At 57.4% G+C, this 26,906-nt stretch overlaps 3 protein-coding genes across 5 annotated transcripts; 1 reads left to right on the forward strand and 2 right to left on the reverse strand.

The window, feature by feature from the left end:
• Positions 1-2,057: 2,057 nt before the first annotated feature.
• Positions 2,058-9,514, forward strand: Nr2f6 (nuclear receptor subfamily 2 group F member 6). Its single transcript, XM_040742147.1, has 4 exons — positions 2,058-2,828; positions 5,549-5,643; positions 7,567-8,091; positions 8,931-9,514. Exons 1-4 carry the CDS (start codon positions 2,548-2,550, stop codon positions 9,200-9,202), a joined length of 1,173 nt encoding a protein of 390 aa, XP_040598081.1. The 5' UTR covers positions 2,058-2,547; the 3' UTR covers positions 9,203-9,514.
• A 2,671-nt stretch (positions 9,515-12,185) lies between these two features.
• Positions 12,186-13,948, reverse strand: Ocel1 (occludin/ELL domain containing 1). Its single transcript, XM_040742151.1, has 5 exons — positions 13,360-13,948; positions 13,096-13,283; positions 12,687-12,852; positions 12,513-12,566; positions 12,186-12,384 (listed from the first exon to the last, which is right to left on the reverse strand). Exons 1-5 carry the CDS (start codon positions 13,555-13,557, stop codon positions 12,256-12,258), a joined length of 735 nt encoding a protein of 244 aa, XP_040598085.1. The 5' UTR covers positions 13,558-13,948; the 3' UTR covers positions 12,186-12,255.
• Positions 13,949-14,670: 722 nt separating this feature from the next.
• On the reverse strand, positions 14,671-17,571 carry Use1 (unconventional SNARE in the ER 1). Of its 3 annotated transcripts, none has more exons than XM_040742149.1 (8): positions 17,423-17,571; positions 16,977-17,026; positions 16,831-16,906; positions 16,441-16,593; positions 16,017-16,029; positions 15,623-15,650; positions 15,236-15,407; positions 14,671-15,070 (listed from the first exon to the last, which is right to left on the reverse strand). In XM_040742149.1, exons 1-8 carry the CDS (start codon positions 17,555-17,557, stop codon positions 14,888-14,890), a joined length of 810 nt encoding a protein of 269 aa, XP_040598083.1. In that variant the 5' UTR covers positions 17,558-17,571; the 3' UTR covers positions 14,671-14,887. The 3 variants fall into 3 exon arrangements, with proteins under 3 accessions (XP_040598083.1, XP_040598084.1, XP_040598082.1); XM_040742150.1 differs by having other exon boundaries at positions 15,236-15,392; positions 16,831-16,909; XM_040742148.1 differs by having other exon boundaries at positions 16,831-16,909.
• Between the last annotated feature and the right edge of the window lie 9,335 nt (positions 17,572-26,906).

Consider the following 26,906-nt stretch of genomic DNA (forward strand, 5'->3'; position numbering starts at 1 on the left):
CTGGGACCCGTGTGTCCCCGCTCTCTGTGGGCTGGGAGGCAGCTCTCCTTGCCGGTGTGGGGTGTGTTGGGGGGCAGCTTCCTCTTTCACTACCCTGCCTTCCTACAAGTCTCTGGGTCTACCATGCCACCGTGCCGGTCCCTGGAATCGAATCCAGGCTTGGCTGCAAGCACCTTTGCCCGCTGAATCGGCTACGAGTTTGAGTTTGGCCTTTAGCCACCGGATCGCCAGTGGCCAGCCAAGGTCGCATGTCAGGAGGGGGGGGGGCAGGTTCCCAGGCTGCTCGAATAGTGTCTGGCTGTTCCCACGGGCGGCCCAGCGGCAGATGGGCCCTGCGTCTTTGTCCTCAGGTCCTTAGCAGCCACAAGGTCAAATGTCACCTCGGGGCCACGGGCAGGGGTTATGGGGGCGTGGCGAGGCCCTGCCCACCCTTAGTGGGGCCCCAGGAGTGGGAGTGGTGGGGATATCAGGCAGGGGCGGGATGCTGAACTCACTTCTCCCCGAACTCTCCCTTCCGTCGTCTCCCCAAATCCGGGTACTCTGTCACCCAGTCCTTCAGAACCCTACTTTTCCTCCTGAGCTCCCCCCCTTAATCTGATACTGTCACCAAAGATTCTAGAACAGTCCAGTCTAGGACCCGTCCTCACCCCCAAATAACCAACTATGACCACAGAACTAGTGAATCTCCTGCGCGCAGCCAGGCTTCAGTTCCCACTAAAGCAGACCTTGTTCCAATCAGATTTCTGGGAAGTCCTCGCTTGAGTCTAGCCCTGGTCCTTCCTGCTTTCTGTATTTGGATCTCACATGGTACCCTGGCATTATTCTCGGTGCAGGGCGGGTGCCGCTGGCAGGCAGGAGCCTGAAGCTCACTTTTCCTTTAAAGCCCCCCCATGTATGGTCACATCTTGTGGGATGATCTTCACAAGGCCCCTCAGGGGCAGAATGGAGCTGGAGAGGGCACAGGAAGTCCCCATAGGCCACATGCCCTAGTGTCCACACCGACCCAGGCCGGCGCAGGAGGCAGAACCGTGACTCAGGGGTGAAAGGTCACCCGGGAGTGGCTTTTCCAGCCGGCTAACGGGTTAAACGTTAACAGACCTGGAGTCAGGCCTCAGCTCCCCACCTAAGCCTCAGTAAATGCTTGCCCTGGATGTGTGCTGCATACAAAGGGTGCTTAATAAACGCTGGCTCCAGTAGAACTTGGGTCTGGAGAGGGGGCGGGAGACTCAGGGGCGTGGCGGCAGCTGGGAGGCTCCCGGGAGTGGGGGGAGACATCTGTGGCCCAGCCGGTCACCAGGCCGAGCCCTTTCTGTGAAGCAGAGAAAGAAAAGGAAATGAAGGGGGACGGGGACAACGGCCAGGGGCTGGCACGCCTTCCGGCCGGCCGCCTGGAGCCACGCCGGCGGGCGTCGGGGTCCGGCCTCTCTGTCCCCGCCCGCGGCCTCGGGAGGCCGCGCGCCCCCGCCCCAGACTCGGGGCACCAGGTGTTCACCGGCGCGGGGCGCGCGGGGCGGGGGCGGACCGGCCCCGGAGACTGTGGGGAGCGGGGGCGGCCGGTTCCAGGCGGCAGCCGTGCGGAGCCATGCGGGGCGCGCGCGTGTGCGGCGGGGGCGTGCCGGGTGCAGCTGTCCCCGGGGGCGCGGCTGCGAGGAGCGGCGCGGAGCGGGCAGAGGCCCCGGGCAGGGCGCGCAGGGGTTAAGGCTGCGCGGCCGCGTGGGGGAGGGTCAGCCGCGCGCCCCGCCCCGCCCTCTCGCCGGCCCACGGCTCCGGGTGGCGCGCGGCTACCCCATGCCCTTATAAGGACGGCCGTCGCCGGGGCAACGAGCGCCCGCCCCCGGCCGCGCCGCGCGCCCCCGCCCCGCCCCCGCCGGCGCCGATGGAACGCGGGTGTCAGGCCGGCCGCAGCGCGGGGCCGGCGGCGAGCGCCAGGGCGAGGCCGAGGCTCGGGCCCAGGCGCAGGCCCAGTCCGGCCACGCGCGCGCTCGGCGGGGACAGGAGTCGGAGGAGGCCGCGGGCCGTGCTCCCGGCTCGGCTCCGTCGCCCGGACCTCCGCGATTGCGGCCGGCGTCGCGCGGCGTCCGGGACTCCGGGGCTCCGGCGCGCGCTCCCGCCGCCCCTCCCCCTCGCCGCGCAACTTGCGGCCAAAGTTTCCCCCCCGGACTCGGGGGCGCGCGTGCGCCCTCGGATGGCGAGCCACTAAGTTGGCCTGGGCGGCGGGGCCGGGCCATGGCCCGCGCGTCCCCACCGGGTCCCCAGGACTCTGGACCACGGGACCCGGGTGCCCCAGACCCGCGCCTCTAGCGCGCCCCCGTCGGCCGCGGGCACGCGTGGGAAAGTTGGCCTGGAACCGGCCCGACCAGTTCCTGCCGGGCGCGCGGACCGACCGCAGGAAGTTGCCGCAAAACTTTTTCCGGGGGGTGCGACCCGAGCCCCCCGAGCGCGCGGGCTGCATGCGCACGGGGTAGCCGGGTCCCCCTCGGGTCGCCAGGTGAGCCCGGAGGGGACGGACTCGCCCCGGGGCGCCCCAGCCCCGCCGTCCCGGGGGCTATGGCCATGGTGACCAGTGGCTGGGGCGACCCCGGAGGCGACACGAATGGCGTGGACAAGGCCGGAGGGAGCTACCCACGCGCGACCGAGGACGACTCGGCGTCGCCTCCCGGGGTGGCCAGCGACGCGGAGCCGGGCGACGAGGAGCGCCCGGGGCTGCAGGTGGACTGCGTGGTGTGCGGGGACAAGTCCAGCGGCAAGCACTACGGCGTGTTCACCTGCGAGGGCTGCAAGAGTTTCTTCAAGCGCAGCATCCGCCGCAACCTCAGCTACACCTGCCGGTGAGCCCCACGCGCGGCCACTGGGCCGGCCCGGACCTGCCCGGTCACCTTGGGCCTGGCGCTGACCTTCCCCGCACCCGCTTCCCGGCCCCGGCTGCGATCCGGTATACAGTTGGCGATGCATGCGTGCAGACCCCCCCGCAGGTGGTCTTTGCTTCTCTCCTGCCCTGGAGAGCTGGTTCTGCCGCGCGGGGAGGGCTCGTGGGTGATGTCAGGAGTGGGGACACCCTTTCCAACCCCCAGGGCCCCCTTTCTCGTGGGTGCCCTCGCGCGCGATACCCCGCGGGAATCAGAAGTGCAAGTCGCACCGCGGGGCTGGCGGCGTCCAGGGGCCATTGTCTGCGGCCGCGCGGATCGATCCGGCGCGCCCTTGGGTCAAATATCACTTCCAAAGTCGCTCCAGCACGGGCAGCTGGAGGGACGCCCGGGTGGATCGGGATGGCTGCCCTCGCAGGCGGCAGGGGCTGCTGTGCTGGGGGGGGCCCGGGCCTGTCCATCAGAGGGGCACCCCATGGGCTCCGGGTCACCGGAAGCCGACGCCGAAGGACCAGCAAGGCCACCGGAATTGACCGCACCCCCCACTCCGGGGCTGGTGCAGCCTTGGGGATCCGGGATGATCCTTTAAACTTTAGGGGCCGCTGTAGGAGTGAGGGACCCGTGGGATGCAGACCCCTCCGCGGGTCCGGCAGGGCGTGGCCTTGATTACTGGCAGCCGCTGGGCACAGAAAGTCCCTTGGAGAAGACCCTGGGTGCTCAAGCCAGGGGCTGCAGACCACGTTCTGTCTAGGCATGCAGAAGCCGGGCCCTGAACCCCCAGGGGCCTGCGGGGTCTCAGAGCAGGGCAGACAGCCTCGGCTCTCGGGTGCCCAGAGCTGAGCCCCAGAGAAGTTGGGCCGGAAGGGTCCTGGCCCTGTGGGCTCAGCAGAGCTGGGGGCTGGGGTGCGGAGTCGGTGGGGTGAAGCGTTGGTGGGATGTGTGCTTGGGCCGTTTTCCCCTGGAAGTTAGTGGTCATCAGTCGGTTAGGTGGGGGCTGCCACCACGCTGGAGTTTGGACTTGAGGGGACCTGCCTTGCTTCCCTCCTCCAGCTGTAACTGGGCCACCAGACTTTGGCCTCATTCTTGCGTCTGGAAGCAGTTGCCGGGTCTGGCTGGGTCTTTGGGGAGCGTGGAGGGGGCTGGGGCAGGTTCCGGGTCCCACCTGCTCTCTGGGCTCCTTAGGACCTATGTTGTGACCTCGTGTGGTCAGAGGGACAGCGTCCCTCTCTGACCCGGAGTGGGTCAGCTGCTATCTGGAGGGGGCCATCAGGAAGTGGCCTCAAAAGCCCTGGCAGGCAGAAGAGGAAACCCCAGATGAAGGTTTAGTTGACTGCACTGTCAGGTGAGCTCACCCAGGCCCAGGCGAGGCAAGCGGGCCCCCATGTGCTGGACTGGGAGCAGCAGGAGCAGGGAGCCAGAGCAGTGTGCGAGCAGTGTGCGAGCAGTGTGCGAGCAGGGAGCCAGAGCAGTGTGTGAGCAGGGAGCCAGAGCAGGGAGCCAGAGCAGTGTGCGAGCAGTGTGCGAGCAGGGAGCCAGAGCAGGGTGTGAGCAGGGTGTGAGCAGTGTGCGAGCAGGGAGCCAGAGCAGGGTGTGAGCAGTGTGCGAGCAGGGAGCCAGAGCAGGGTGTGAGCAGGGTGTGAGCAGTGTGCGAGCAGGGAGCCAGAGCAGGGTGTGAGCAGGGTGTGAGCAGGGGCCGCTCAGATTAGGTTGGGAGGTTGGCCCTGTGTGCCACGCAGGAGGCTGAAGCAGGAGGATGACATGAGCCCGGGGCTCTGAAGGCAGCCAGGATAGCACAGTGAGGACACAGACCTCCCTCCATCCCCAAACAACAAAAATGCCAGGCGGGAGCGTTTGGAATTAGGCCGTATCCTTAGGTGAGGTAGCTGTGTTTCGTGAGTTTCCTCCTGTCCCAGCCGTACAGTCGGGAGGGCAGCCGCCTTCCCTGAGCAGATCTGCGCCCCCACCCGGGCCTGGCCGGTTCTGCCTGGCTGCCCTGAGCCCCCACCACCCGCCTGCGTGCTGGCTTTGTTCTGGCAGTGCCTGAGTTCCCTCCACCCCAACTGGGCCCCTTCCTGGGGCCTTTAGAAGCCACAGGGTCTGGGCTCCACTAACCCTGGCCTGAGAGCCCGACCTGGGGCTGGGGCTATCCTGGAGCCCGTTGCAGGAACAGGCCGGGGAAGATGCCGGCGCATTCTGCTCTGTCCGGCTGGATGCTCCTTGGTGCCCAGGTTGGGCATGTCGAGGCATTCTCCAGGGACTGACCAGGGGAAGAGTCCTGGGCTTATGGAGAGACTGGGGTGGGGTTCGCAGAGGGAAAGCGCAGTCACCACATTCGTGCTTATCCAGGCTGCGATGCTGGCTGCACAGTACTCCCACAGCTGGCTCCTTCTTCATCCTTTTGAGTTTCAGATCTGTTTCACCTTAACCTCTGCCAGAAAAGGCTCCTCCATGTCTGCCCCCCTTAGAACTTATATTCAGACGTCAAAACCCGTCTCTAAAGTGCTCTCCCTGTGTGCTGGCCTTCACCCACTGCCATGGGATTGCCCTTTCCAAGCTGGGGGTCTGAATTCCTACACCATGCCTTGGGGCTACCATCCAAGTCCAGGGAGCCCCGGTGGGGTGTTTCTCAAGGGTTCACAGGCAGAGGATGTGGTGTCACGGGGAACCCTGGCCTCTGTCTCCAGGTCTAACCGGGACTGCCAGATTGACCAGCACCACCGGAACCAGTGTCAATACTGTCGCCTCAAGAAGTGCTTCCGGGTGGGCATGCGCAAGGAGGGTGAGTAGCCACGGGGTGTGGCCGCAGCTGGGCTCCCGCTGGAGTCTGAGAGTGAGCTAGGTGGCTGCCTCTGGGGCCCCAGGCTGTGGGGCTGGAGATAGGATACTGGATGCCTGGTTGTGGGGTGCGGCCCTGTGAGCTCCTCCTCAGACCCTGCCTGATCTGTCTTCAGGGGTCATGCCCTTTCCCTTGGAGACCTCCCTTTCCCGGCTGGGATTATTATTACTTTTTTAATGTGTTTACTCTCTGCTCTGTGTGTTTGCTGGAGGCAGGACTCAGCCAGATTATAGCCAAAGGCTGCCAGGGGGAGGGAGGCCCAGCTGCCTGTCGATGCCCCGGGGACTTGGGTGGACAGACACGCTGGTCACCTGGGCCTCATTCTATCGTCACCTTAGAATTCAGGGGCAGCCACCTGGAGCCCTGAGGGTTGAGAGCCTGGGCTGGTGGGGGAGGGGAGGTTCTGGGGTTGGTCCCCTAACTGCTGCTTGCTTGATACTGGTCACTTTTGTGGGGGCTTTGTGGACCCGAGAATGGCCACTGCGTAGTCAGGCGTAGTGGGGCAGGCTTGTTATCCCAGTACTTAGAGCTGAGGCAGGAGGATCTCTAGTTTGAAGTCAACTTGGGCTCCATAGCAAAGCCTGGTGAGGAAAAAACGACGCACACATTCACACAGTTGAAACCGTCAGCCTTCCTTGGTGACTCTTGGTCCCTTTAAGTTTGAAGGTGACTTCTGCCCTGTCTTTGCTCAGCCTGGATTTCTGTCTCAACTTGTCTGTTAGATGGAGAGGCCCGATAGGTCTCTAATCAGACCCCGGATCTCTCTTCTGTCCCGGGACTCCTGCTCCAGGGCCTTTGCCAGCTGTTTCCTCCCTCACCCTAGGGTTAGGCCCTGAGGTCACCCATTGTGTCTGCCTTGCTCAGAAACGGACACCTCCTGCTCCAGGGTCTGGTACACAGTAGGTGATCAGTAAATGGCTGTTGGCTGGATTTACCATCCCACACCCTTCAGGCCAGACAGGCACTGTTAGAAACAAAGTTATGTAGATTCTCACATAGCTTAGTGGCCATGTGCTGCATTTGACATGGGGAGAAACTGAGGCACAGAGAGCAGATGGGCGCTGGGTTTGAATTCCAGCAGTCTAGAGAAAGAGGGAAGAGTGGGGTCTGGAGCCTTGGAACACCCTGTGCAAAGGCCCCGGGGTAGGCAGGATGAGGGAGCAATGGTGCGGGTGGGTTCACATCCTGTGAGCCAAAGGCTCCCAAGGACTGGGGACCACTTGGGACGGTGTCCAGCTACAGGTGGCGGACACTCCCCGTGTGTCTGACATTTGGGCTCCGTCTGGGTTGACCTGGAGTTCACCCACCAGCGAGACAGCTGTCGGGTCGTTAAAGCATACTCATTAGCGGCCTCCTGGCTCCATGCCCAGACTGCCTTCCCCAAGCTAAAACCTGTGCTCCTCAGTGCCTCAGTTTCCCTTTCACGCCATCCATGACGAGAATTCAGATAAGTATTGTCTTCTCTTTTCAGTTATTTTCTGAAACAGGGTCTTATGTAGCCCAGGCTGGCCTCAAACTCATTTTGTACTGGGGCTGGCCTTGAACTCCTGACCTTCCCGTTTCCATGCTCCAGGGCTGGGATGACTAGTATGCACCTCTCTGGGCAAAGGTAGCGATGGCAGCCCCTGCCCTCGGGGACCACGGGGGAGCTGTGAGTGGTGGGAGAGGCCAGACACATCCAGTCCCCGGTGACTGACAGCTGCGGGCTCCACAGTGCAGGAGGGGGTCCCGCTGGCGGAGATCCTGGGGTGGGCCCGGGACGCGAGCAGGCAGGGCCCTAGTGGCCAGCACGTGCCCGGTCCCCTGCGCGGCCACACGGGGGGGGTCCCTCCCGCGCCGATGCCTGATGCCGCCCTGTCTTCGCAGCCGTGCAGCGAGGCCGCATCCCGCACGCGCTCCCGGGCCCCGCGGCCTGCAGTCCCCCGGGCGCGGCGGGCGTCGAGCCGTTCGCGGGGCCACCGGTGTCCGAGCTGATCGTGCAACTGCTGCGCGCCGAGCCCTACCCCGCGGCCGGGCGCTTCGGCGGCGGCGGCGCCGTGCTGGGCATCGACAACGTGTGCGAGCTGGCGGCGCGCCTGCTGTTCAGCACGGTCGAGTGGGCCCGCCACGCGCCCTTCTTCCCCGAGCTGCCGGCCGCCGACCAGGTGGCGCTGCTGCGGCTCAGCTGGAGTGAGCTGTTCGTGCTGAACGCGGCGCAGGCGGCGCTGCCGCTGCACACGGCGCCGCTGCTGGCCGCCGCGGGGCTGCACGCCGCGCCCATGGCCGCCGAGCGCGCCGTGGCCTTCATGGACCAGGTGCGCGCCTTCCAGGAGCAGGTGGACAAGCTGGGCCGCCTGCAGGTGGACGCCGCCGAGTACGGCTGCCTCAAGGCCATCGCGCTCTTCACGCCTGGTGAGCCCGCCCCGCCTGCTCGCGGCGACCCGATCCCGGCCAGGGCCCCGCCCCCAGGCTGCCCCTCCGACAGGCCACGCCCCCTCGCGGATATCGCCCCGGCGCTGACCCAGGCCCCGCCCCGCCCCGCCGGCAGGGAACACACCGCACGCCCTCCCCCTAGGTAACCCCGGCCGGTCCGGGCCAGGCAGTCCCCAAGCAGGCCGAGAGACAGGTGACACAGGTGACATCCCTGCACCTGCCACCGGCCTCGCCCCAGCTGCCCCAGACCTTGCTGCTTGTCCTCCTCCTGTGGCCCCATCGCGCCCCAGCTTATCCAGACTACCCTGCTGGACTCGGGCATTCTGGAAGCTACAGTGCAGCCAAACTCCAGGCCACACCCATGGGGCAGCCCTTGGGCTCCCGCCTCTGCCCCGGCCACGCCCCACAGGGCCCCTCTGCCTCTACTGCCGCGTCCCCGAGGCCGCAGCTCGTGGCATGCCTTTCCCGTCCTTGGGAGGGACCGTGGCTGCCCCCAGGGCTCTACAAGTCGCCTCAGCCCTTTGGTGGCTGCCAGGGCAGGACGGTAGAGTCTGGGGCCCGCCCGAGCCTGCTCCTCGGGGCGTGGCTTAGGAGAGGCCCCTCCCACGGGGCGGGGCTGGCACTGTTGGGGCCCACCCATGAGGAGGTGCAGAGGTGCTGCGCTCGGGCGCCCCAGCCTGTGCCCTCGGTTCTGCGTGGTTGCCTGGCGGGCCCTGGCGTAGATGTTCCCCTGTGCCTGGGGACCCGCCTCTGCTCGCCCCTCCTCGGGGGCGTCCCTGCCTCTCCCCTAACGTGACTTGTGGTCGCTGCCTCTGCAGATGCCTGCGGCCTCTCTGACCCCGCCCACGTGGAGAGCCTGCAGGAGAAGGCGCAGGTGGCCCTCACCGAGTACGTGCGCGCCCAGTACCCGTCGCAGCCTCAGCGCTTCGGGCGCCTGCTGCTGCGGCTGCCCGCCCTGCGTGCTGTGCCGGCGTCCCTCATCTCCCAGCTTTTCTTCATGCGCCTGGTTGGCAAGACGCCCATAGAGACGCTCATCCGGGACATGCTGCTGTCGGGGAGCACCTTCAACTGGCCCTACGGCTCGGGCTAGTGATGGCCACCTCCAGGACACACGGATGCTAGGACCTTGTGAGACCCTGGGCCAGGGCCCCAGCTTCTCTCCCGAGACTGCTTCTTTTATAAAGACTGAAATGTTTGTCTGTTTTGTTTTTATAATAATCATGAAACCAAAAAGAATTTACTCTCACAGGCCCCAGCCCTGTCCTCCCAGCAGCTGCTGCTCAGTGGGGCCGAGGAGCCCGTGTGGTGGGGAAGGACCACTGTGTGCCGGGAGAGTCCCTGGATACGTGGCCCATGATGGGCACTGTGACCAATCACGGCCAATAATAAAGATATTCCCTTACTTGCTCGGCCTACCTTTTCTTCTGCTGTGCCGGGAAGCAACCCCCGCGTCTAACCTGTGCTCAGCAGGCTCCAGTGGGGTAGAAGCCTCATCCCATGGAGAAGTCAAAGCCCGTGGTAGAGGCTTTCCCAAGACATCTTTGCACCTGCTGAATCGAGTCACGCCACAGCCTTGGGTGTTTCAAATATCAACCTGCCTTTTTATTTTTTGGGTTTTTTTGAGACAGGGTTTCTCTCTGTAGCCCTGGCTGTCCTGGAACTTGCTCCGTAGACCAGGCTGGCCGCGAACTCACAGATCCACCTGCCTCTGCCTCCGAATTAAAGGTGTGCACCACCGTGTCTGGCTTCAACCTACCCTTTTTTTTTTTTTTTTTTTTTTTTTTTTTTGGTTTTTACGAGACAGGGTTTCTCTGTATTGTTTTGGAGGCTATCGGTCCAGCCCGGCCTCGAACTCACAGAGATCCGCCTGCCTCTGCCTCCCAAGTGCTGGGATTAAAGGCGTGCGCCACCACCGCCCGGCTTCAACCTACCCTTTTATGGCAGGGTCAATTTGAGTTCAGTTTCTTCTCTCAAGTCACAAATCACTGTTTCTAAACTGGCCACAAAGAAGGTGGGGACCGGCCTTGAAATGTAAACTTAGCTGTGGTGATGTAGTGTCGAACTGGGGAGTAGTGGTGCACACTTTAAATCCCAGCACTCGGGAGGCAGAGGCACATGGGTCTCTGGGAGTTCGAGGCCAGCCTGGTCTACAGAGTGAGTTCCTAGGCAGCCAGAGCTACACAGAAAGCACAACAAGAGAGAAGTATCCGGGAGTTAGGGGTCCAACTTGAGAGTGGGATTGGGCACCAGGTCTATGCTTGGCGGCCGCGTGTTCAGTCTCCAGCTGACCTGCTTTTCCTACAAACCCACGCATGTTGCCCTTTCTGCTGGAAGACATCTGGGGCTCGCTGGCTTGGGGCTTACCGGCATTCCAGGGCCAGGGGTGACTGACTACCCTGGTGGCCAGGACCAGACCTGGCCTGCCGCTACTGCTGCTGCTGCCCTGGCCCTGGCCCTGGCCTGCTGCTGCTGCTGCTGCCGCTACTGCTGCTGCTGCCCTGGCCCTGGCCCTGGCCCTGGCCTGCTGCTGCTGCTGCTGCTGCCCTGGCCCTGGCCTGCTGCTGCTGCTGCTGCTGCTGCCCTGGCCCTGGCCCTGGCCCTGGCTCTGGCTCTGGCCTGCTGCTGCTGCTGCTGCTGCTGCTGCCCTGGCCCTGGCCCTGGCTCTGGCTCTGGCCCTGGCCTGCTGCTGCTGCTGCTGCCCTGGCTCTGGCTCTGGCCCTGGCTCTGGCTCTGGCCCTGGCCTGCTGCTGCTGCTGCTATCCTGGCCCTGGCCCTGGCCTGCTGCTGCTGCTGCTGCCCTGGCTCTGGCTCTGGCCCTGGCTCTGGCTCTGGCCCTGGCCTGCTGCTGCTGCTGCTATCCTGGCCCTGGCCCTGGCCCTGGCCCTGGCCCTGGCCTGCTGCTGCTGCTGTCCTGGCCCTGGCCCTGGCCCTGGCCCTGGCCTGCTGCTGCTGCTGTCCTGGCCCTGGCCTGCTGCTGCTGCTGCTGCTGTCCTGGCCCTGGCCTGCTGCTGCTGCTGTCCTGGCCCTGGCCTGCTGCTGCTGCTGTCCTGGCCCTGGCCTCCTGCTGCTGCTGTCCTGGCCCTGGCCTGCCGTTGCTGCTGTCCTCTATGGCGGGGTTAGGGTCCCACTGTGCAGCCTAGCTTCTGTGCAGCACCCCTCTGACCCTCTTACCCCACCAAGGCCAGGTAAAGGGAAGCCTGATGTGGAGGCCAGGGTGGACCCCTGGAGACAGCTCCCAAGCACTGCCCAGGAAGCCTCAGGCACAGGGCTTGGGTCTAACCCTCCTGGTATGTCTCCATTCATAAGGCTTACGGAAATGATTGGTTTGGGACAGTTGCCATGTAGCCCAGGCTGTCCCCAACTTATGCCTTCTGTCTATATCCCCAGGACAGGTTCTGCCTCTGAACCTCATTTCCCCCTCAGTAAAAGGAAGGGATGCTTTTAGACAGCTGAACACTCAGATGGACTTGACAGACATCTATAGAACATTCCACCGAAATAAGAGAATACACCTTCTTCTCAGCACCTCATGGATCCTTCTCTAAAATAGACCACATACTCGGGAACAAAGCAAGCCTAAAACAGATATGAAAGAATTGTAATAAACCCCTGTACCCTATTGGATCACCACAGCTTAAAGTTACAATTCAACACAAACATTAATCTCAGAAAGCACACAAACACATGGAAATTGAGCAATGATTAACTGAACCACCCCTGGATAAAGGAAGAAATAAAGGAAGAAATTAAAGACTTCCTAAGATTTAATGAAAATGACCTCACAACATACCCACACTTGTGGAACACAGTGAAAGCAGTGCTGAGAGGAAAGTTCATAGCACTAAATGCCCACACAAAGATCCTGGAAAAATCCCACACCAGTGAATTAACAGAACAACTGAAAGCACTAGAACAAAAAGAAGCAAACTCACTCAGAAGGGTAGACGGCAAGAAATAGTCAAATTGTGGGCTGAGATCAATAAAATAGAAACAAAAGAATGCAAAGAATCAATGAGAGACAAAGAATTGGTTCTTTGAGAAATTCAACAGAATAGACAACGGCACACAGCAGGTGCCTAATCCATGTTTATTCTCTGGGATTCTCAGCAGGACTTGGGAGGAGCCACCACGTCTCCAGGACACTCAGAAGTACACCGAGTCCTCACTATCGATGACCCCTTGCTCATCGAATTTTCGGATCTGGGCCTTGAGGTGCCTCAGTTTACCCTTCAGGTAGTGACAGCGAGCCTGCTTATCCAGGAAGCCAGGATCCTGGGGGGAAAGAGCTGAGGGAGTCCTCTTGGCACTCTAACCGGAGGCCCTCAAGATGTTCAGCTCTTTTCATTACAGGGCCCCAGCCTCAGGACAGGACCAGGGGCCACCAGACCAAGTGCACTCACCGCCCGCTTCTTCTCGAGCTCTTCCCGGACACGAGCTGCCACGAGAGCCTCCTTCTGAAAGGGCAGGGTGTGGAGGGGCTCAGGAGGGAGGACGTGGCTGTGACAGCAGTGCCCCCCACCCGGCAGAGGCAGCACAGACGCGGGAGCTGGGGACTCCAGAGGCCCGGGACTGACCCGGCTTCGCGGCGGGGGCAGCGACACCAGTAGGGCCTCCAGCTGCCGCAGCTTGGCCTGCGTGGCCCCCACGTCGTGCTGGAGCTCCGAGAGCTCTCCGTGCTGGTCCCGGAACACTGCGGCATAGCGACTCCGGTCCCTGGCGCTGCTCACTGGCGGGTACTTACTACGGATGGAGGGGGTCAGTGTGTGGGTGGAAGGGCGCGCGCCTTTCCTCTCCGTCGAGGCTACTGGCCTTTCTTTGCGCATGCGGGGACCCCAACTCACACGCCCTCATTCCCTAACTTGGCACCGACCCGCCCTAGTCCCCAGGCACCAAGAAGCACAAGGTTCGAGACTTTCAGAGGCTAGCCTGGGCTACAAAGGCAAACCCCGGCTTTACAACAAAAAGCCACAGTGGGGCACTCACAGCTCATAGTCAGGCACTGGGGCGGGGCAGGGCCCCAGAGCTTTGGGAGGCTCCTCCGTGTGCACGGCGGCCCGGGGGCGTAGCTCATCCGCAAACACGATCTTCCGGGGCCTCGTGCGGAGCTCCCCAAGCCCGGGCTGGCACTGCGGCCCACGAGCACCGGACGCCGGGCCTCGAGACACCAGCGTCTGCGAGGCAGCGTGGATGGTTAAGAGGTGTCAACAGCGGGGTGCCCTACCCGGGGGCTCCAAGTGTGCCACTCACCCGGGGCTCGGGGCCGGCCGGGTGCGGCTGCGGGCGCTCCCGGGTGGGCATGCGCGGGGCCGCGGCGTTCGGGCGCCCCCCGGCGGCGGGGCGCGGGCTGCAAGCAGTGTTGCGGGCTGCGCCCCGGGCGCTGGGTCTGCAGGCGGCCGGAGGGCGGCGCGGGCCGCGCCTGGAGGCGGGGCCTGCAGGTATTTGCATACACGGGCGCCGTTGGCTGGCCGCGCACCCCAGACTCCGCCCCTTAGCCGCGGACCCCGGAAGGGGGCGCTGAGGAGGCGCCAAGGGTCACCACGCCCTCATTTGCGTGAAGGCCCGCGGTTGGCTGCCCGCGGCCCGGCCCCGCCCCCGCCCCGAGCCGGAAGGGCGCGAGCGGATCCTGACGCCTCGGGCCCCGGGCGGGTCCACGCGACCCCCGCGCCTACCGCCGCGGCCCCGGCCCCGCCGGTTCCCAGCTCCGTCCGTCCGCCTGCCGGCCTTCCGGGCCTCCCTCGGCGTCACCGCTCCAGAGTCGCGGACCCGCGCCGGGCTGTGAGGCCGGGACGCGGCTGCGCAGGAACTGCGTGCCGATCCGCTGGCCGGGGCGGGGCTGAGACCGCCGGGGCGGGGCTGCGGCCGCCGGGCGGGGCTGAGACCGCCGGGGCGGGGCTGCGGGATGCCGATGCCGGGTCTGAGTTAGGCCTCCAGGGCCGCTGTCACCTCCCCAGATCTGTTTGGTGGGGAAAATGGAGTTTCACCCACTGGGCCAGCTCAGGCCTCTGGCTCTTCCTCTGCTTCCGCGTCTTGTTTGACGAGGCCGGGATCACAGGCTCGTACACCCCACCCGGCACACTGAGGATCTGAACCCAGGTCTGCATGCGGACGCTTGCTCCACCGATAGATGCGGGGTGGGGACATGATCCCTTTGGGTTGCGGTCCGGGCACCCTGCGTCTCCAGCGTCTGTTTACCTCCATTATGTGAGATATCTGTCACCCTTTATCTGGGCGTCCGTGGATTTCCCTGCCCTGCCTTCACTTGGCACCCAACATGGGGCTCAAACCCACAGCCCACCACCCCGCAACAAGCACTTTTACGAGTCGTTGCCCTAGCCTCTAAAAAAGAAAAAAAATTAAAGCCGGGCGGTGGCGGCGCACGCCTTTAGTCCCAGCGCTCGGGAGGCAGAGGCAGCGGATCTCTGTGAGTTCAAGGCCAGCCTGGTCTACAGAGTGAGTTCCAGGACAGAGAAACCCTGTCTGGAAAAACAACGTTTAGACTTACTGTGTTAATTAGGGGTGTGTGTGCTTGCAGTGAGGGCAGCTGCTCAGAGGCCGGTGTCTGATTCCCTGGAACTTGAGTTTCGTATTTATTATTATGTATTTCGTTTGTGTGAGCTCCTTCCAGTGTGTTCCCGAGGGCACTCGGGCTGCGGCAGCGCCTTCACTGGGTGAACTGTCGCACAAGCCTTTCTTTGCCGTTTTGGAGGACAGGGTTGGGGCCGCACTGTGCTGGCGACGCCACTCCAGCAGCGCTGAGGGCGCGAGGGCGGTGACTTTACTTCAGCCTGGGCACGATTCTGATGAACAGGATCATGCTGATGAACACGAAGCAGACGACGATGAGCATGGCCCACAGCAGCCAGTTCACCGACTTCTGCGCGTGCTGCTCCAGCCGCTCCGACTCCACCTTCAGCTTCTCCAGGTTCTGGTCAGCCATCTTGAGGGAGTGTGACAGGGTCTGTGGGAGACGCGGACGGTGTCAGCAGGACGAGACCAAGCTTGGCCTCCCTCTGCTGGGCCTGCCTCAGCCATCCCCTCCTTGGGCTGCACCAAGCTCCTGCTAACCCTACAAACACCGACCACAGCCCTGTTCCGCAGAGCTGTCAGCCGTCTGTCTCCCTACCTGGTTGTCCTTCTTGATGACGCTCTGGGCGGCCAGTGTGTGGGTCTTGAGGCTGCGCGCCAGGCCCAGCATCTCCTCCGCCAGCTTCTCCTGGAGGCCCTGGTGCCTCTGGAGCACGAGGTCGAGCTCGGACGCCGAGTGCTTCTCATCTGCGGGTCTGGACCCATTTGCTCTGCTGACGCCACATGGAGCGGTGCCAGGGGTGACGGCAGACACGCAGACACCACACGCAGACGCCCAGGGCCCGTGCAATCACTGCATGTTCTGCTCTGCTCGGCTCCGCAGCCCCAGAGTCTCCCATTGGGCAGTGGGCCCTTGTGGCAGCACCCGGGGGCCCCAGCGCCACCCAGCCCAGCCTCCCTACCACTCGGTGGCTAACATACTCACGTGCGCTTCCTCACGTCCATCTCTAGCTCTGGAAGCACAAGAGGCCAAGGACAAAGTGTGCTTTTCTGTTCCCAAGTAGCCAGTGTGCTGCCCTGCCCGTGGGCTGCCGTGCGCTAACCAGTGTGCTGCGCTAACCAGTGTGCTGCCCTGCCCATGGGCTGCCGTGCGCTGGACTCGTCACACTTCAGAGCCCTTGCAGGGTGTCCCCGAAGGGCATCTTTCCTACCCCCAGGTCCCTGTCAGTGGCCTAGCTCGGAGCTTGTTGCTGTGTCTCCGGGGACACCTGTCTCAGCCTCCCTCAAGCGTGACTCAGCTGACCCGGGTGGTCCTGGGAGGCAGCTTCATGGGGACGGCAGGGCGGCAGGGACAGGGAGGGGCAGCCGGCGAGACTCACCTCCAGACGAGTCCTGTGGAGAGAGGGGAGGGCGGGCGTGAGGCGATGAACTCGGGTGCCCTCCCTACCTGGCTCTCTGCTCGGGGCCGACCCACGCACCGTGCTCTGCTGGGGTAACTCTGGGGCTTAGCAAACATCGTCCCCTTTTTCTCTTTGGCGTCTGAGACGGGGTCCCTTACGCAGCCCTGGCTGTCCTGGAACTCGCTCTAGGCCAGGCTGGGCTGAACCCACATGGATAAACCCGCCTCTGCCTCCCGAGTGCTGGGACTGAAGGCGTGGCCAGCCCTGGGCGCACACCTTCCACGAGCCGGATCCTATCCCTTTAGCCATGTGTTGAGCTCGACCCGTCTGGGGACGCCTTGCCGTCCCTCACAGAATGCTGCTGCCGTCCCCAGGGCCGTCCCGGGGACAGGGAGGCGCCTACCGTGCCCAGCAGCTCGCTCCGCATCTCACTGGTGTAGCGCGCCCGGGACTGCAAATGGACGGTCTTGGTGGCGGGCACGCGCTCCGCAGCTGTGGTGGGCACGCGGCCGGGGGCCAGGAACTGGTTAGCCAGGGCCTTCTCAGAGGAGGAGGGCTGGGGACACGGGGGAGGCGTCACCGAGGGCCGCGTCCGCGCCCTGCAGCGGGGCAGCCGGGGCAGCCGGGGCAGCTGGGGCAGGGGGCAGGCGGGGGCAGGGGCAGCCGGGGCAGGGGGCAGCCGGGGCAGGGGGCAGGCGGGGCAGGGGGCAGGGGGCAGGCGGGGCAGGGGGCAGGGGGCAGCCGGGGCAGGGGGCAGGGGGCAGGCGGGGCAGGGGGCAGGGGGCAGGCTCACCAGCCGCTCGGCCCGCAGCAGACCCTTCAGGAAGTCCACCTTGCGGGAGTACTCGCCGATGACCTCGGAGGCGGGCCTGCTGGGAGGCAGCGAGGGGGTCAGCCCGCCGCTGCGGCGGCCTGGGCGCGTCCCGTGCCCACTCTCACCTGGCCTGCACCTTCAGGGCCTGCAGCATGTCCTCCAGGGCTCCCACGTACTGCGGGGCGGGAGACCGCTGTCAGCGCGGCCGGGGGCGTGGCCGAGGAGGCGGGGCCGGGCGGGGAGTGACGGGTGGGGCGTGGCCGAGGGGGCGGGGCGGGGACTGGGGGCCGGGGGCGGGGCGGGGGCGTGGCCGAGGGGGGCGGGGAGTGACGGCCGGGGGCGGGGCCCGAGGAGGCGGGGCCGGGGCGGGGAGCGGGCGCTAACGGACGCAGTGAGGACACGGGCTACAGAGGGAACGACCCTGGGACAGGAGCCCGGACGTCCCGGGCCTGAGCGCCAGGGGGCGGAGCCGCACTGGACAGCACGGCGCCAGCCGGAAGGGGCGTGGCCAGCGGGTGGGTCGTCGGCCTCCGGGGCTCGAGGCCTCTGCGGCGGCGTGGGAGTTCCTCACCTTCTCCAGACGCCACTCGTTCGGTCCCCGCTTTTCTGCCGCCATCGATTCGCAGCGACACAGCAACCGCACCAGGTTCAACTCCAGCCGCGACGTCGCCAGCGAGCGGTGAGCGGCCCCTTCCGCCTGCGCCATCTTAGGAAAGGGCGGAAGTGCCTGCGGGGTGTTTCCTTTGGGCGGTGGTCCCCCCCTTGGAGGTCCGCCCTGCTAGGCTCGGGCGGAAGTAGTTTGTGCCGTGCGTGCTTCTCCAACGGGAGTCGTCACCTGTCGCCCAGGAGAGCGTCTTTTTTACCTGTGGTTTTGCTGTTTGGTCTTTTGCCGGCTTCCGAGGCCGGGCGCCGATCACGCCTGTGGGCCGGAAGGGCGCTCCCGGGTCCCTGCGTTCCGCTTGCGCTCCCCTGGGCTCCACAGTCCGTCACCGCCTCCGCCGTCGGGGGCCTCGGCCAGCACTCCCGGCCCTCGCCTACCGACGCGTCGGGTGCGCGCTTCCGTCGGGCAGGCCGGCTGGTTCCCAGCCCTTCTGGAGTAAATCGCGGCCCGTTTTGTGGAGATGGAGCTCGCCAGCGACTCACAGGCTGCACGAGGAATCGGGCCTGACGGCAACACCAGTTCATCTCGGGTTGAACTTAGTCTGCTACGTGATTTTGCGGCGGAGGGTGGAGAATCTGGAGTGGAGCCTGTGCTGGATAGCAGAAGATTGTACCTCCCTGAAGAACTTAGCCAATAGGCAATCCAGGGGACAGGGACCGTCATGTAGGTTACAAAACATGGCAGGTATTTCTGCCTCCTTTTTTCTTTTTAAAATTATTATGTATACAGTGTTCTGCCTGCACATATGCCTGCAGGCCAGAGGAGGGACCAGATCTCATTACGGATGCTTGTGACCCACCATGTGGGAGCTGGGAACTGAACCCAGAGCTCTTAACTGCTGAACCATCTCCCTAGCCTCATCCAACTTAGTCTACAAAGTGAGTGCCAGGACAGCCAGGACCACACAGAAAGCCCTGTCTCAAAAAATGTATATATTTATTTTTAAATATGAATAAGTATATATTTAAATCTTAAAAATATCGGATCCCCTGGCTGTGAGGTTCACGTGGTTCTGGGACCTGAGCCTGCATCCTCTGAAAGAACAGTGAGCACACTTAACTTGTTTTTTTGTTTTACGAGACAGGGTTTCTTTGTATTGTTTTGGAGACTGTCGGTCCAGCCCGGCCTCGAACTCTTGGAGATGCCGGCCTCTGCCTCCTGAGTGCTGGGAGTCCCTCCCCAGCTCTCGAAGTTTACTTGGATACAGCGCTCATTCCTGAGTCCTGACTGGTCTCAAACTCACAGACCCTCTCTGGGGCTAAAGGCCTGATGCAGCACATGTCACTCCCATTTATCTGCATGGCTTTGGGGCTGACCCCACTGGGGTCAGATGCACCTAACCCTGAGAAGACTCCTGTGCGGTTTCCTCAGGGGTCCTTGGCTTTTAGGGGTGGGCGAGGTTTTGCTGTGTAGCCTTGGCTGGATTGAAACTCACTATGTTGAGCAGGCTGGCCTCAGCCAGAGATCCATCTGCCTCTGCCTTCCAAGTTTTGTGACTACAAGTGTGTGTCACCATGTGTACCCTTTGGTTTTTAATAAAGACTATCTTACAGTATTAAAATCTTTATCAAAAAAAAAAAAAAGGCAGGTGTAGCAAGTGGCCTGGTCCTACAATCTCAACATTGAATGGAGCCAAGCCAGACAGCTCAGGTCAGAGCTGTCTCAAAAAGATGAGGTGGAGAGCCCCAGAGGAAGACACCACATTGACCTCTGCTCCACACAGGAACACAGAGATAAATTAAGGCAATTTTAAACTACCAAGAGCAAGCTAACATTAGCCATCCAACACAAAACCAGAAGGCAAGCAGCTATGGCTGACTGCTGTACTGCTCCCAGCAGACACCCCCAGTCCCCAGCCTCAAAAGCTGAAGCAGGAAGACTTGTTGTATGAGCACCAGCAGGCCTGAGAAGCAAAAGTGCAGCAGCCATGCCACACCAGCAGAGCGGGCACAGCAGGCTCTCCCGGAACACACACAGCCCTCATGTGCGTGGAGGGCTGTGACCGCACAACACCCTGGCCAAACCTTCCTGGCAAGATAAGCCTGTCCTCTGCCCACTTTTCACAGACGGCTTGGCGATGCCCTCCTTTGCCTCCCTATGATGTAATGGCATGGGGTTCCATACAAGACTGAAGCAGCCAGTTCCTGTGATAGAGCACATTGTATAGCCCTGGAACTTGTTACCTAGACTGGGCTGGCCTCAAACTCAAGTGTTGTGTTCTCCTACCTCTGCCTCAGGAGTGTTGGTATTTGTATGCCGAGCTCTATTTATCTGTCTGTCTCTCTGTCTGTCTATGTGTCTATTACATTGCAATCCCAGTTCTCCCCCCACTTCCCCCTCCTGCACCTGCCATCTGCTTCTTGGAGAGGGTGAGGCCTCCCCTAGGAAGTCTACAAAGTCTGTCCCATCATCTCCTTGAGGCAGGACCAAGACTCCCCTCCCATCCCTTGTGCTTAGGCTAAGCAAGGTATCTCTCCATAGAGAATGGGCTCCACTAAGTCAGTTTGTGAATTAGACTTAGATCTTGGACCCACTGCCAGTGGCCTCACAAATTGCCCCATCTGCGCCAATGTCACCTGTATTCAGAGAGTCTAGTTCCAGCTTAACAGCTTCCCCATTTGTCAGACCTGGGTCAGTGATCTCTCACTAGCTCGGGTCACCTGATTCTGTGGGTTTCCCCATCACCATCTTGACTCCTTTGTTCTTATTATTGCTCCTCCCTCACTCTGATTATATTCCAGGAGGTTGGCCCAATGGTTAGTTGTGAATTTCTGCATCTGCTTCCATCTGTTTCTGGAAGAGGGTTCTAGCTTCTCTGGGGTCGTGGATTGTAGGCTGGGTATCTTTATGTCTGTTATCCACTTATGAGTGAGAACACACTATATCTGTCTTTCTGGGTCTGGGTTACCTCACTCAGGATGGTGTGTGTGTGTGTGTGTGTGTGTGTGTGTGTGTGTGTTCCATCTATTTGCTTGAAATTTCAGGATGTCATTGTTTCTCACCAGTGAGTAGTACTCCATTGTGTAAATGTACCACATTTTCTTTATCCATTCTTCGGTTGAGGGGCATCTAGGCTGTTTCCAAGTTCTGGCTATTATGAATATTGTTGCTATGAACATAGTTGAGCAAATGTCCTTGTGGTGTGAGTGTGCCTCCTTTGGGTATATGCCCAAAAGTGGTATTGCAGGGTCTTGAGGTGGGTTGGTTCCCAATTTTGAGAAATCACCATAGTGATTTCCACAGCAGCTGTACAAGTTTGCACTCCCACCTGTAATGTCTCAGCCCCCAAATAACACACAGGACACTATATTAATTATGAAGCTGTTAGCCATTTGCTTGGTTTCTTATCAGCTAGCGCTGACTTAATTATTAACCCATAACTGCTAATCTGAATATTTCCACGTGGTATTCTCTTACCGGAAAGAGTCAGGACCTCTTACTCCTCTGGCATCCTACATCGTGACTGACCATGCCTGTTTCCCAGAATCCTCCTTGACTCCTAGTCCCACCTATCTTGCTTCCATATTGGTCAACAGTGCTTTATTTAATCAACCAATAAAACAACATATACACAGAAGGACTTCCCCCATCACCCACCAGCAATAGAGGAGTGTTATCCTTACTCCACATCCTTTCCAGCATAAGCTGTCATTGGTGTTTTTGATCTTAGCCGTTCTGATCAGTGCAAGATGGAATCTCAGAGTTAGTTTTGATTTGCATTTCCCTGATGACTAAGGATGTTGAGCATTTTCTTAAGTGTCTTTTCAAGATTTGGGATTGTTCTGTTGAGAATTCTCTGTTTAGATCTGTACCCTATTTTTTAATTGGATTATTTGGTAGTTTGATAGCCAGTTTCTTGAGTTCTTTGCATATTTTGGAGATCATCCCTCTGTCAGATGTGGGGTTGGTGAAGATCTTTTCACATTCTATAGGCAGCTGTTTTGTCTTGTTGACTGTGTCCTTTGCTTTACAGAAGCTTCTCAGTTTCAGGAGGTCCCATTTGTTCATTGTTGTTCTCAGTGTCTGTGCTACTGATGTTTAGGAAGTGGTCTCCTGTGCCTATGAGTTTAAATGTATTTCCCACTTTCTCTTCTATGAGGTTAAGTGTGGATGGATTTATATTGAGGTCTTTGATCCATTTGGATTTGAGTTTTGTGTATGGCAATAGATATGAATTTATTTGCATTCCTCTACATATTGACATCCAGTTAGATCAACATCATTTGTTGAATATACTTTCTTTTTTTTTCTATTTTGTATTTTTAGCTTCTTTGTCAAAAATAGGTGTTCATAGGTGTTTGGATTGATATCAGGGTCTTCAATTCGATTCCATTGGTCCACCTGTCTGTTTTTATGCCAATACCAATCTGTTTTCATAATATAGCTTGAAGTCAGGGATGGTGATGCCTCCGGAAGTTCCTATATTGTACAGTGTTGTTTTGACTATCCTGGGTTTTTTTGTTTTTCCATATGAAGTTGATTATTGTTCTTTCAAGGTCTGTGAAGAATTGTGCTGGTATTTTGATGGGGATTGCATTGAATCTGTAGACTGCTGTGGGCAAGATTGCCATTTTTACTATGTTGGTCCTACCTATCCAAGAGCATGGGAGATCTTTCCATTTTCTGGTATCTTCTTCAGTTTCTTTCTTTAAAGACTTAAAGTTCTTGTCATACAGGTCTTCCACCTGTTTGGTTTAGTTACCCCAAGGTATTTTATGTTGTTTGTGGCTATGGTAAAGGGTAGTGCTTTTCTGATTTATTTTATGTTGTCTGTGGCTATGGTAAAGGGTGGTGTTTGATTTCTTTATTTTATGTTGTCTGTGGCTATGGTAAAGGGTGGTGTCTGTCTGGTTTCTTTCGTAGCCCATTATCCTGCCACATTACTGAATATGCTTTTTTTTAGCTGTACACGTTCTCTGGTAGAATTTTTGGGGTCACTTATTTAAGCTATCACATCATCAGCTAATAGTGCGAGTTTCACTTCTGATTTGTATCCCCTTGATCTCCTAGTGTTTCTTACTGCTCTAGCTAGAACTTCGAGTACTGTGTTGAATAGATATGGGGAGAGTGGACAGCCTTGTCTTATTCCTGATTTCAGTGGGATCGATTTGAGTTTCTCTTCATTTAGTTTGATATTGGCTATTGGCTTACTGCATATTGCTTTTATTATGTTTAGATATGTCCCTCTTGCCCTTGATCTCTCCAAGACCTGTATCATGAAAGGGTATTGAATTTTGTAGAAGGCTCTTTCAGCATCTAATGAGGTGATCATGTGTTTTTTTTTCTTTGGTGGGTTACACTGACAGATTTTCATGTGTTGAACCATCTCTGCATCTCTGGAATGAATTCTACTTGGTCATGGTGGATGACTTTTCTGATGTGTTGGATTGGGGCTGCCAGTATCTTATTGAGTATTTTTGTTCATGAGGGAAATTGGTTTGTAATTCTCTTTCTTAATTGTGTCTTTGTGTGGTTTGGGTATCAGGGTAACTGTAGCCTCATAAAAAAGAGTTTGGCAATGTTCCTTCTATTTCTACTGTGTGGAGTAATTTGAGGAATATAGGTATTAGTTCTTCTTTGATCATCTGATAGAATTCTGCACCAAAACCATCTGGTTCTGGGCTTTTTTTGGTTAGGAGACTATTGATAACTGTTTCTATTTCCTAGGGGTTACAGGTGCATTTAAGTTATCTGCTATTGATTGACTTTTGGTATATGGTACTTATCTAGAAAATTGTTCATCTCCTTAAAGTTTTCCAGTTTTGCCGGGCGTTGGTGGCGCATGCCTTTAATCCCAGCACTCGGGAGGCAGAGACAGGCGGATCACTGTGAGTTTGAGACCAGCCTGGTCTACCGAGTGAGTTCCAGGGTTCCAGGGCAGGCTCCAAAACAATACAGAGAAACCCTGTCTCGAAAAACCAAAAAAAAAAAAATAATAATAAGTTTTCCAGTTTTGTGGAGTACAGGTTTTTGAAGAATGTCCTGAATTTCCTCAGTGTCTGTTGTTATGCCCCCCCTTTTTTTTTAATAGTTTATTTATTGTGTATACAGCTTTCTGCCTGCGGGCCAGCAGAGGGCACCAGATCTCATCCAAGGTGGTTGTGAGCTACCATGTGGTTGCCAGGAATTGAACTCAGGACCTCTGGAAGAACAGTCAGTGCTCTTAACCGCTGAGCCCTCTCTCCAGCCCCCTCCCCCTTTTCATTTCTGATTTTGTTAATTTGGATATTCTCTCTCTGTCTTTTGGTTAGTTTGGATAAAGGATTGTCTATTCTGTTGAATTTCTCAAAGAACCAATTCTTTGTCTCTCATTGATTCTTTGCATTCTTTTCTGTTTCTATTTTATTGATCTCAGCCCACAATTTGACTATTTCTTGCCGTCTACCCTTCTGAGTGAGTTTGCTTCTTTTTGTTCTAGTGCTTTCAGTTGTTCTGTTAATTCACTGGTGTGGGATTTTTCCATAAGTGTTCCATAAATGTGGGTATGTTGTGAAGTCATTTTCATTAAATCTTAGGAAGTCTTTAATTTCTTCCTTTATTTCTTCCTTTATCCAGGGGTGGTTCAGTTAATCATTGCTCAATTTCCATGTGTTTGTGTGCTTTCTGAGATTAATGTTTGTGTTGAATTGTAACTTTAAGCTGTGGTGATCCAATAGGGTACAGGGGTTTATTACAATTCTTTCATATCTGTTTTAGGCTTGCTTTGTTCCCGAGTATGTGGTCTATTTTAGAGAAGGATCCATGAAGTGCTGAGAAGAAGGTGTATTCTCTTATTTCGGTGGAATGTTCTATAGATGTCTGTCAAGTCCATCTGAGTCATAACCTCTGTTAGTTCCCTTATTTCTCTGTTAAACCTCTGTCTGGAAGACCTGTTCAGTGGTGACAGTAGGGTGTTTAAGTCCCCCACTGTTAGTGTGTGGGGCCTGATTTTTGATGTAAGCTTTAGTAACATTTCTCTTGCAAATACAAGAGCCCTTGTGTTTGTGGCACAGATGTTCAGAATTCAGATTTCCTCTTGATGGATTTTTTCCTGTGATGAACATGAAATGTTTTAATCTTTTTTGATTGATTTTAGTTTGAAATCTACGTTGCTAGATATTAGGATAGCTACACCAGCTTGTTTCTTTTTTTGGTTTTTACGAGACGGGGTTTCACCAGCTTGTTTCTTAGGTCCACCTTGATTGGAAAAATTTTCTCAACCCTTTACTCTAAGGTAATGTTTTTGTATCCAATCTATTAGCCTCTGACTTATTATAGTTTAGTTGAATCCTTTTATATTAATGACCAGAGATTGCTAGTTCCTGTTATTTTTGTTGTTGGTGATGGCATTGCATGTTCAATTCCCTTTTTTGGGGTTTGTTGCTGTAAGCTCATCTATTTCCTTTGTTTTTGTTGACGTAATTGATTTCCTTGTGCTGGCGTTTGCCTTCTAGTACTTCCTGTAGGGCTGGGTTTGTGGATAGGTATTGTTTCAATTTGGTTTTATCATGGAATATCTTGTTTTCCCCATTTATGGTTGCTGAAGGCATTGTTGGGTATAGTAGTCTGGTCTGACGTCTCTGTTCCCTTAGTGTCTGCGTAACCTCTGACCAGGACCTTTTTACTTTCATTGTTTCCATTGAAAAGTCAGGTGGAATTCTAATAGGTCTCCTTTATATGTTACCTGACCTTTTTCCTTTGCAGTTCTTAATATTCTTTCTGTATTCTATGTTTATTGTATTGATTTTATGTGGTGAGGGGACTTTTTTTTTTCCAGACTATTTGGTGTTCTATAAGCTTCTTGTACTTTCATAGGCATATCCTCTTTTAGATGGGCAGTTTTCCTCTATGATTTTGTTGAATGTATTTTCTGTGCCTTTGAGTTGGACTTCTCCTTCTTCTATACCTATTATTCTTAGGTTCGGTCTTTTCATGGTGTCCCAGATTTCCTGAGTGCTGTGTGAAGAATTTCTTGGATTTAACATTTTCTGTGACTATTTCCTCTATCGTATCTTCAATGCCTGAAACTCATTCTTCCATCTCTTGTTGTTTATGTTTGCATTTGTGGTTCCTGATCCCAGATTTTCCATTCCCAAAATTCCCTCAGTTTGTGTTTTATTGCCTCTATTTCAGATTTCAAATCTTGAATCTTTTCCTTCACTTGTTAGATTGCTTTTTAAAAAATTTTTCTTTAAGGGATTTGTTGATATCTTCCAATTTTTTTGTCTTCTCCACTTTTTAAGGGAATTTTTTATTTCCTCTTTAAGGGTCTCAATCATCCTCATAAAATTATTTTTACTGTTGCTTACTTCTGCTTCATCTGTGTTGGGATGTTCAGGTCTTGCTGCTGAAGCACATTTCTAGTGGTGCCGCAATACTCTTTATATGCTGAGTGTGCTCTTACCTTGTTGTCTATGTATCTCTTCCTCCAACCAGGATAGGTGGAGTGTGTTTCAGGGGGTCTTTCTTTAATTGGTGTAGCTGGGGCCTCCAGCTCCATTGACCACTCCTTCAGGTGCAAGCAGAGCAGAGTCTCGGCTGATTGCTTCTCCTGGTGGAAGTGGACCCAAGGCTCGGTTGATCGTTTCTCAAGGTGAAGGTGCGAACACAGCTCTGGTGATTGTTCCTCTAGGTGTAGGTAGGGCTGAGGTTCCAGTGGTCGCTGTAGCAGTGGGGTATCTCAAACCAAGAAATGGCAGTGGGTGCTGGCTTGGACACAAGTGCTCTTTCCCAGAGGGAACTTTTTTTTTTTTTTTTTTTTTTTTTTTGGTTTTTCAAGACAGGGTTTCTCTGTATTGCTTTGAAGGCTGTCCTGGAATTCACTCTGTAGACCAGGCTGACCTTGAACTCACAGAGATCCTCCTGCCTCTGCCTCCCGAATGCTGGGATTAAAAGCATGTACCACCAATGCCCGGCTCCAGAGGAACTTCTTTCAAAAGCTTCTAGAGGCCACTGCTGGGAGATGTAGCTGTTATCACTATTGGCAGTCACTCTCCACTCCCCATCCAGTGGCTCAGGCCTCCCTCTGCCGCTGCTCCCAGGGCTTGAGGCTCAGTTCTCCCTGAGGCTGCTCTTGGGCCTGAGACTCAAGCCTCCCTCTGAGGCTGCTCCTGAGTGATGGCTAGTACACCCTCTGAGGCTGCTGGCAATTTTCTGTTTAGTGGGTAATGTGCATAGATAATCATGCTTGGCTTTCTTGAGACTTGGCTCAAATATATCTATCTGTCCTGGTTATTTGTTTTAAGGACTTATTTATTTACTGTATACAGTGTTCTGTCTGCATGAATGCTTGTACGCCAGAAGAGGGCACCAGATCTCATTATGGATGGTTGTGAGTCACCGTGTGGTTGCTGGGAATTGAATTCAGGACCTTTGGAAGAGCAGCCAGTGCTCTTAACCTCTGAGCCATCTCTCC

The sequence above is a fragment of the Mesocricetus auratus genome, unplaced genomic scaffold (assembly GCF_017639785.1).
Source record: "Mesocricetus auratus isolate SY011 unplaced genomic scaffold, BCM_Maur_2.0 Super-Scaffold_6731, whole genome shotgun sequence".
NCBI lineage: Eukaryota > Metazoa > Chordata > Mammalia > Rodentia > Cricetidae > Mesocricetus > Mesocricetus auratus.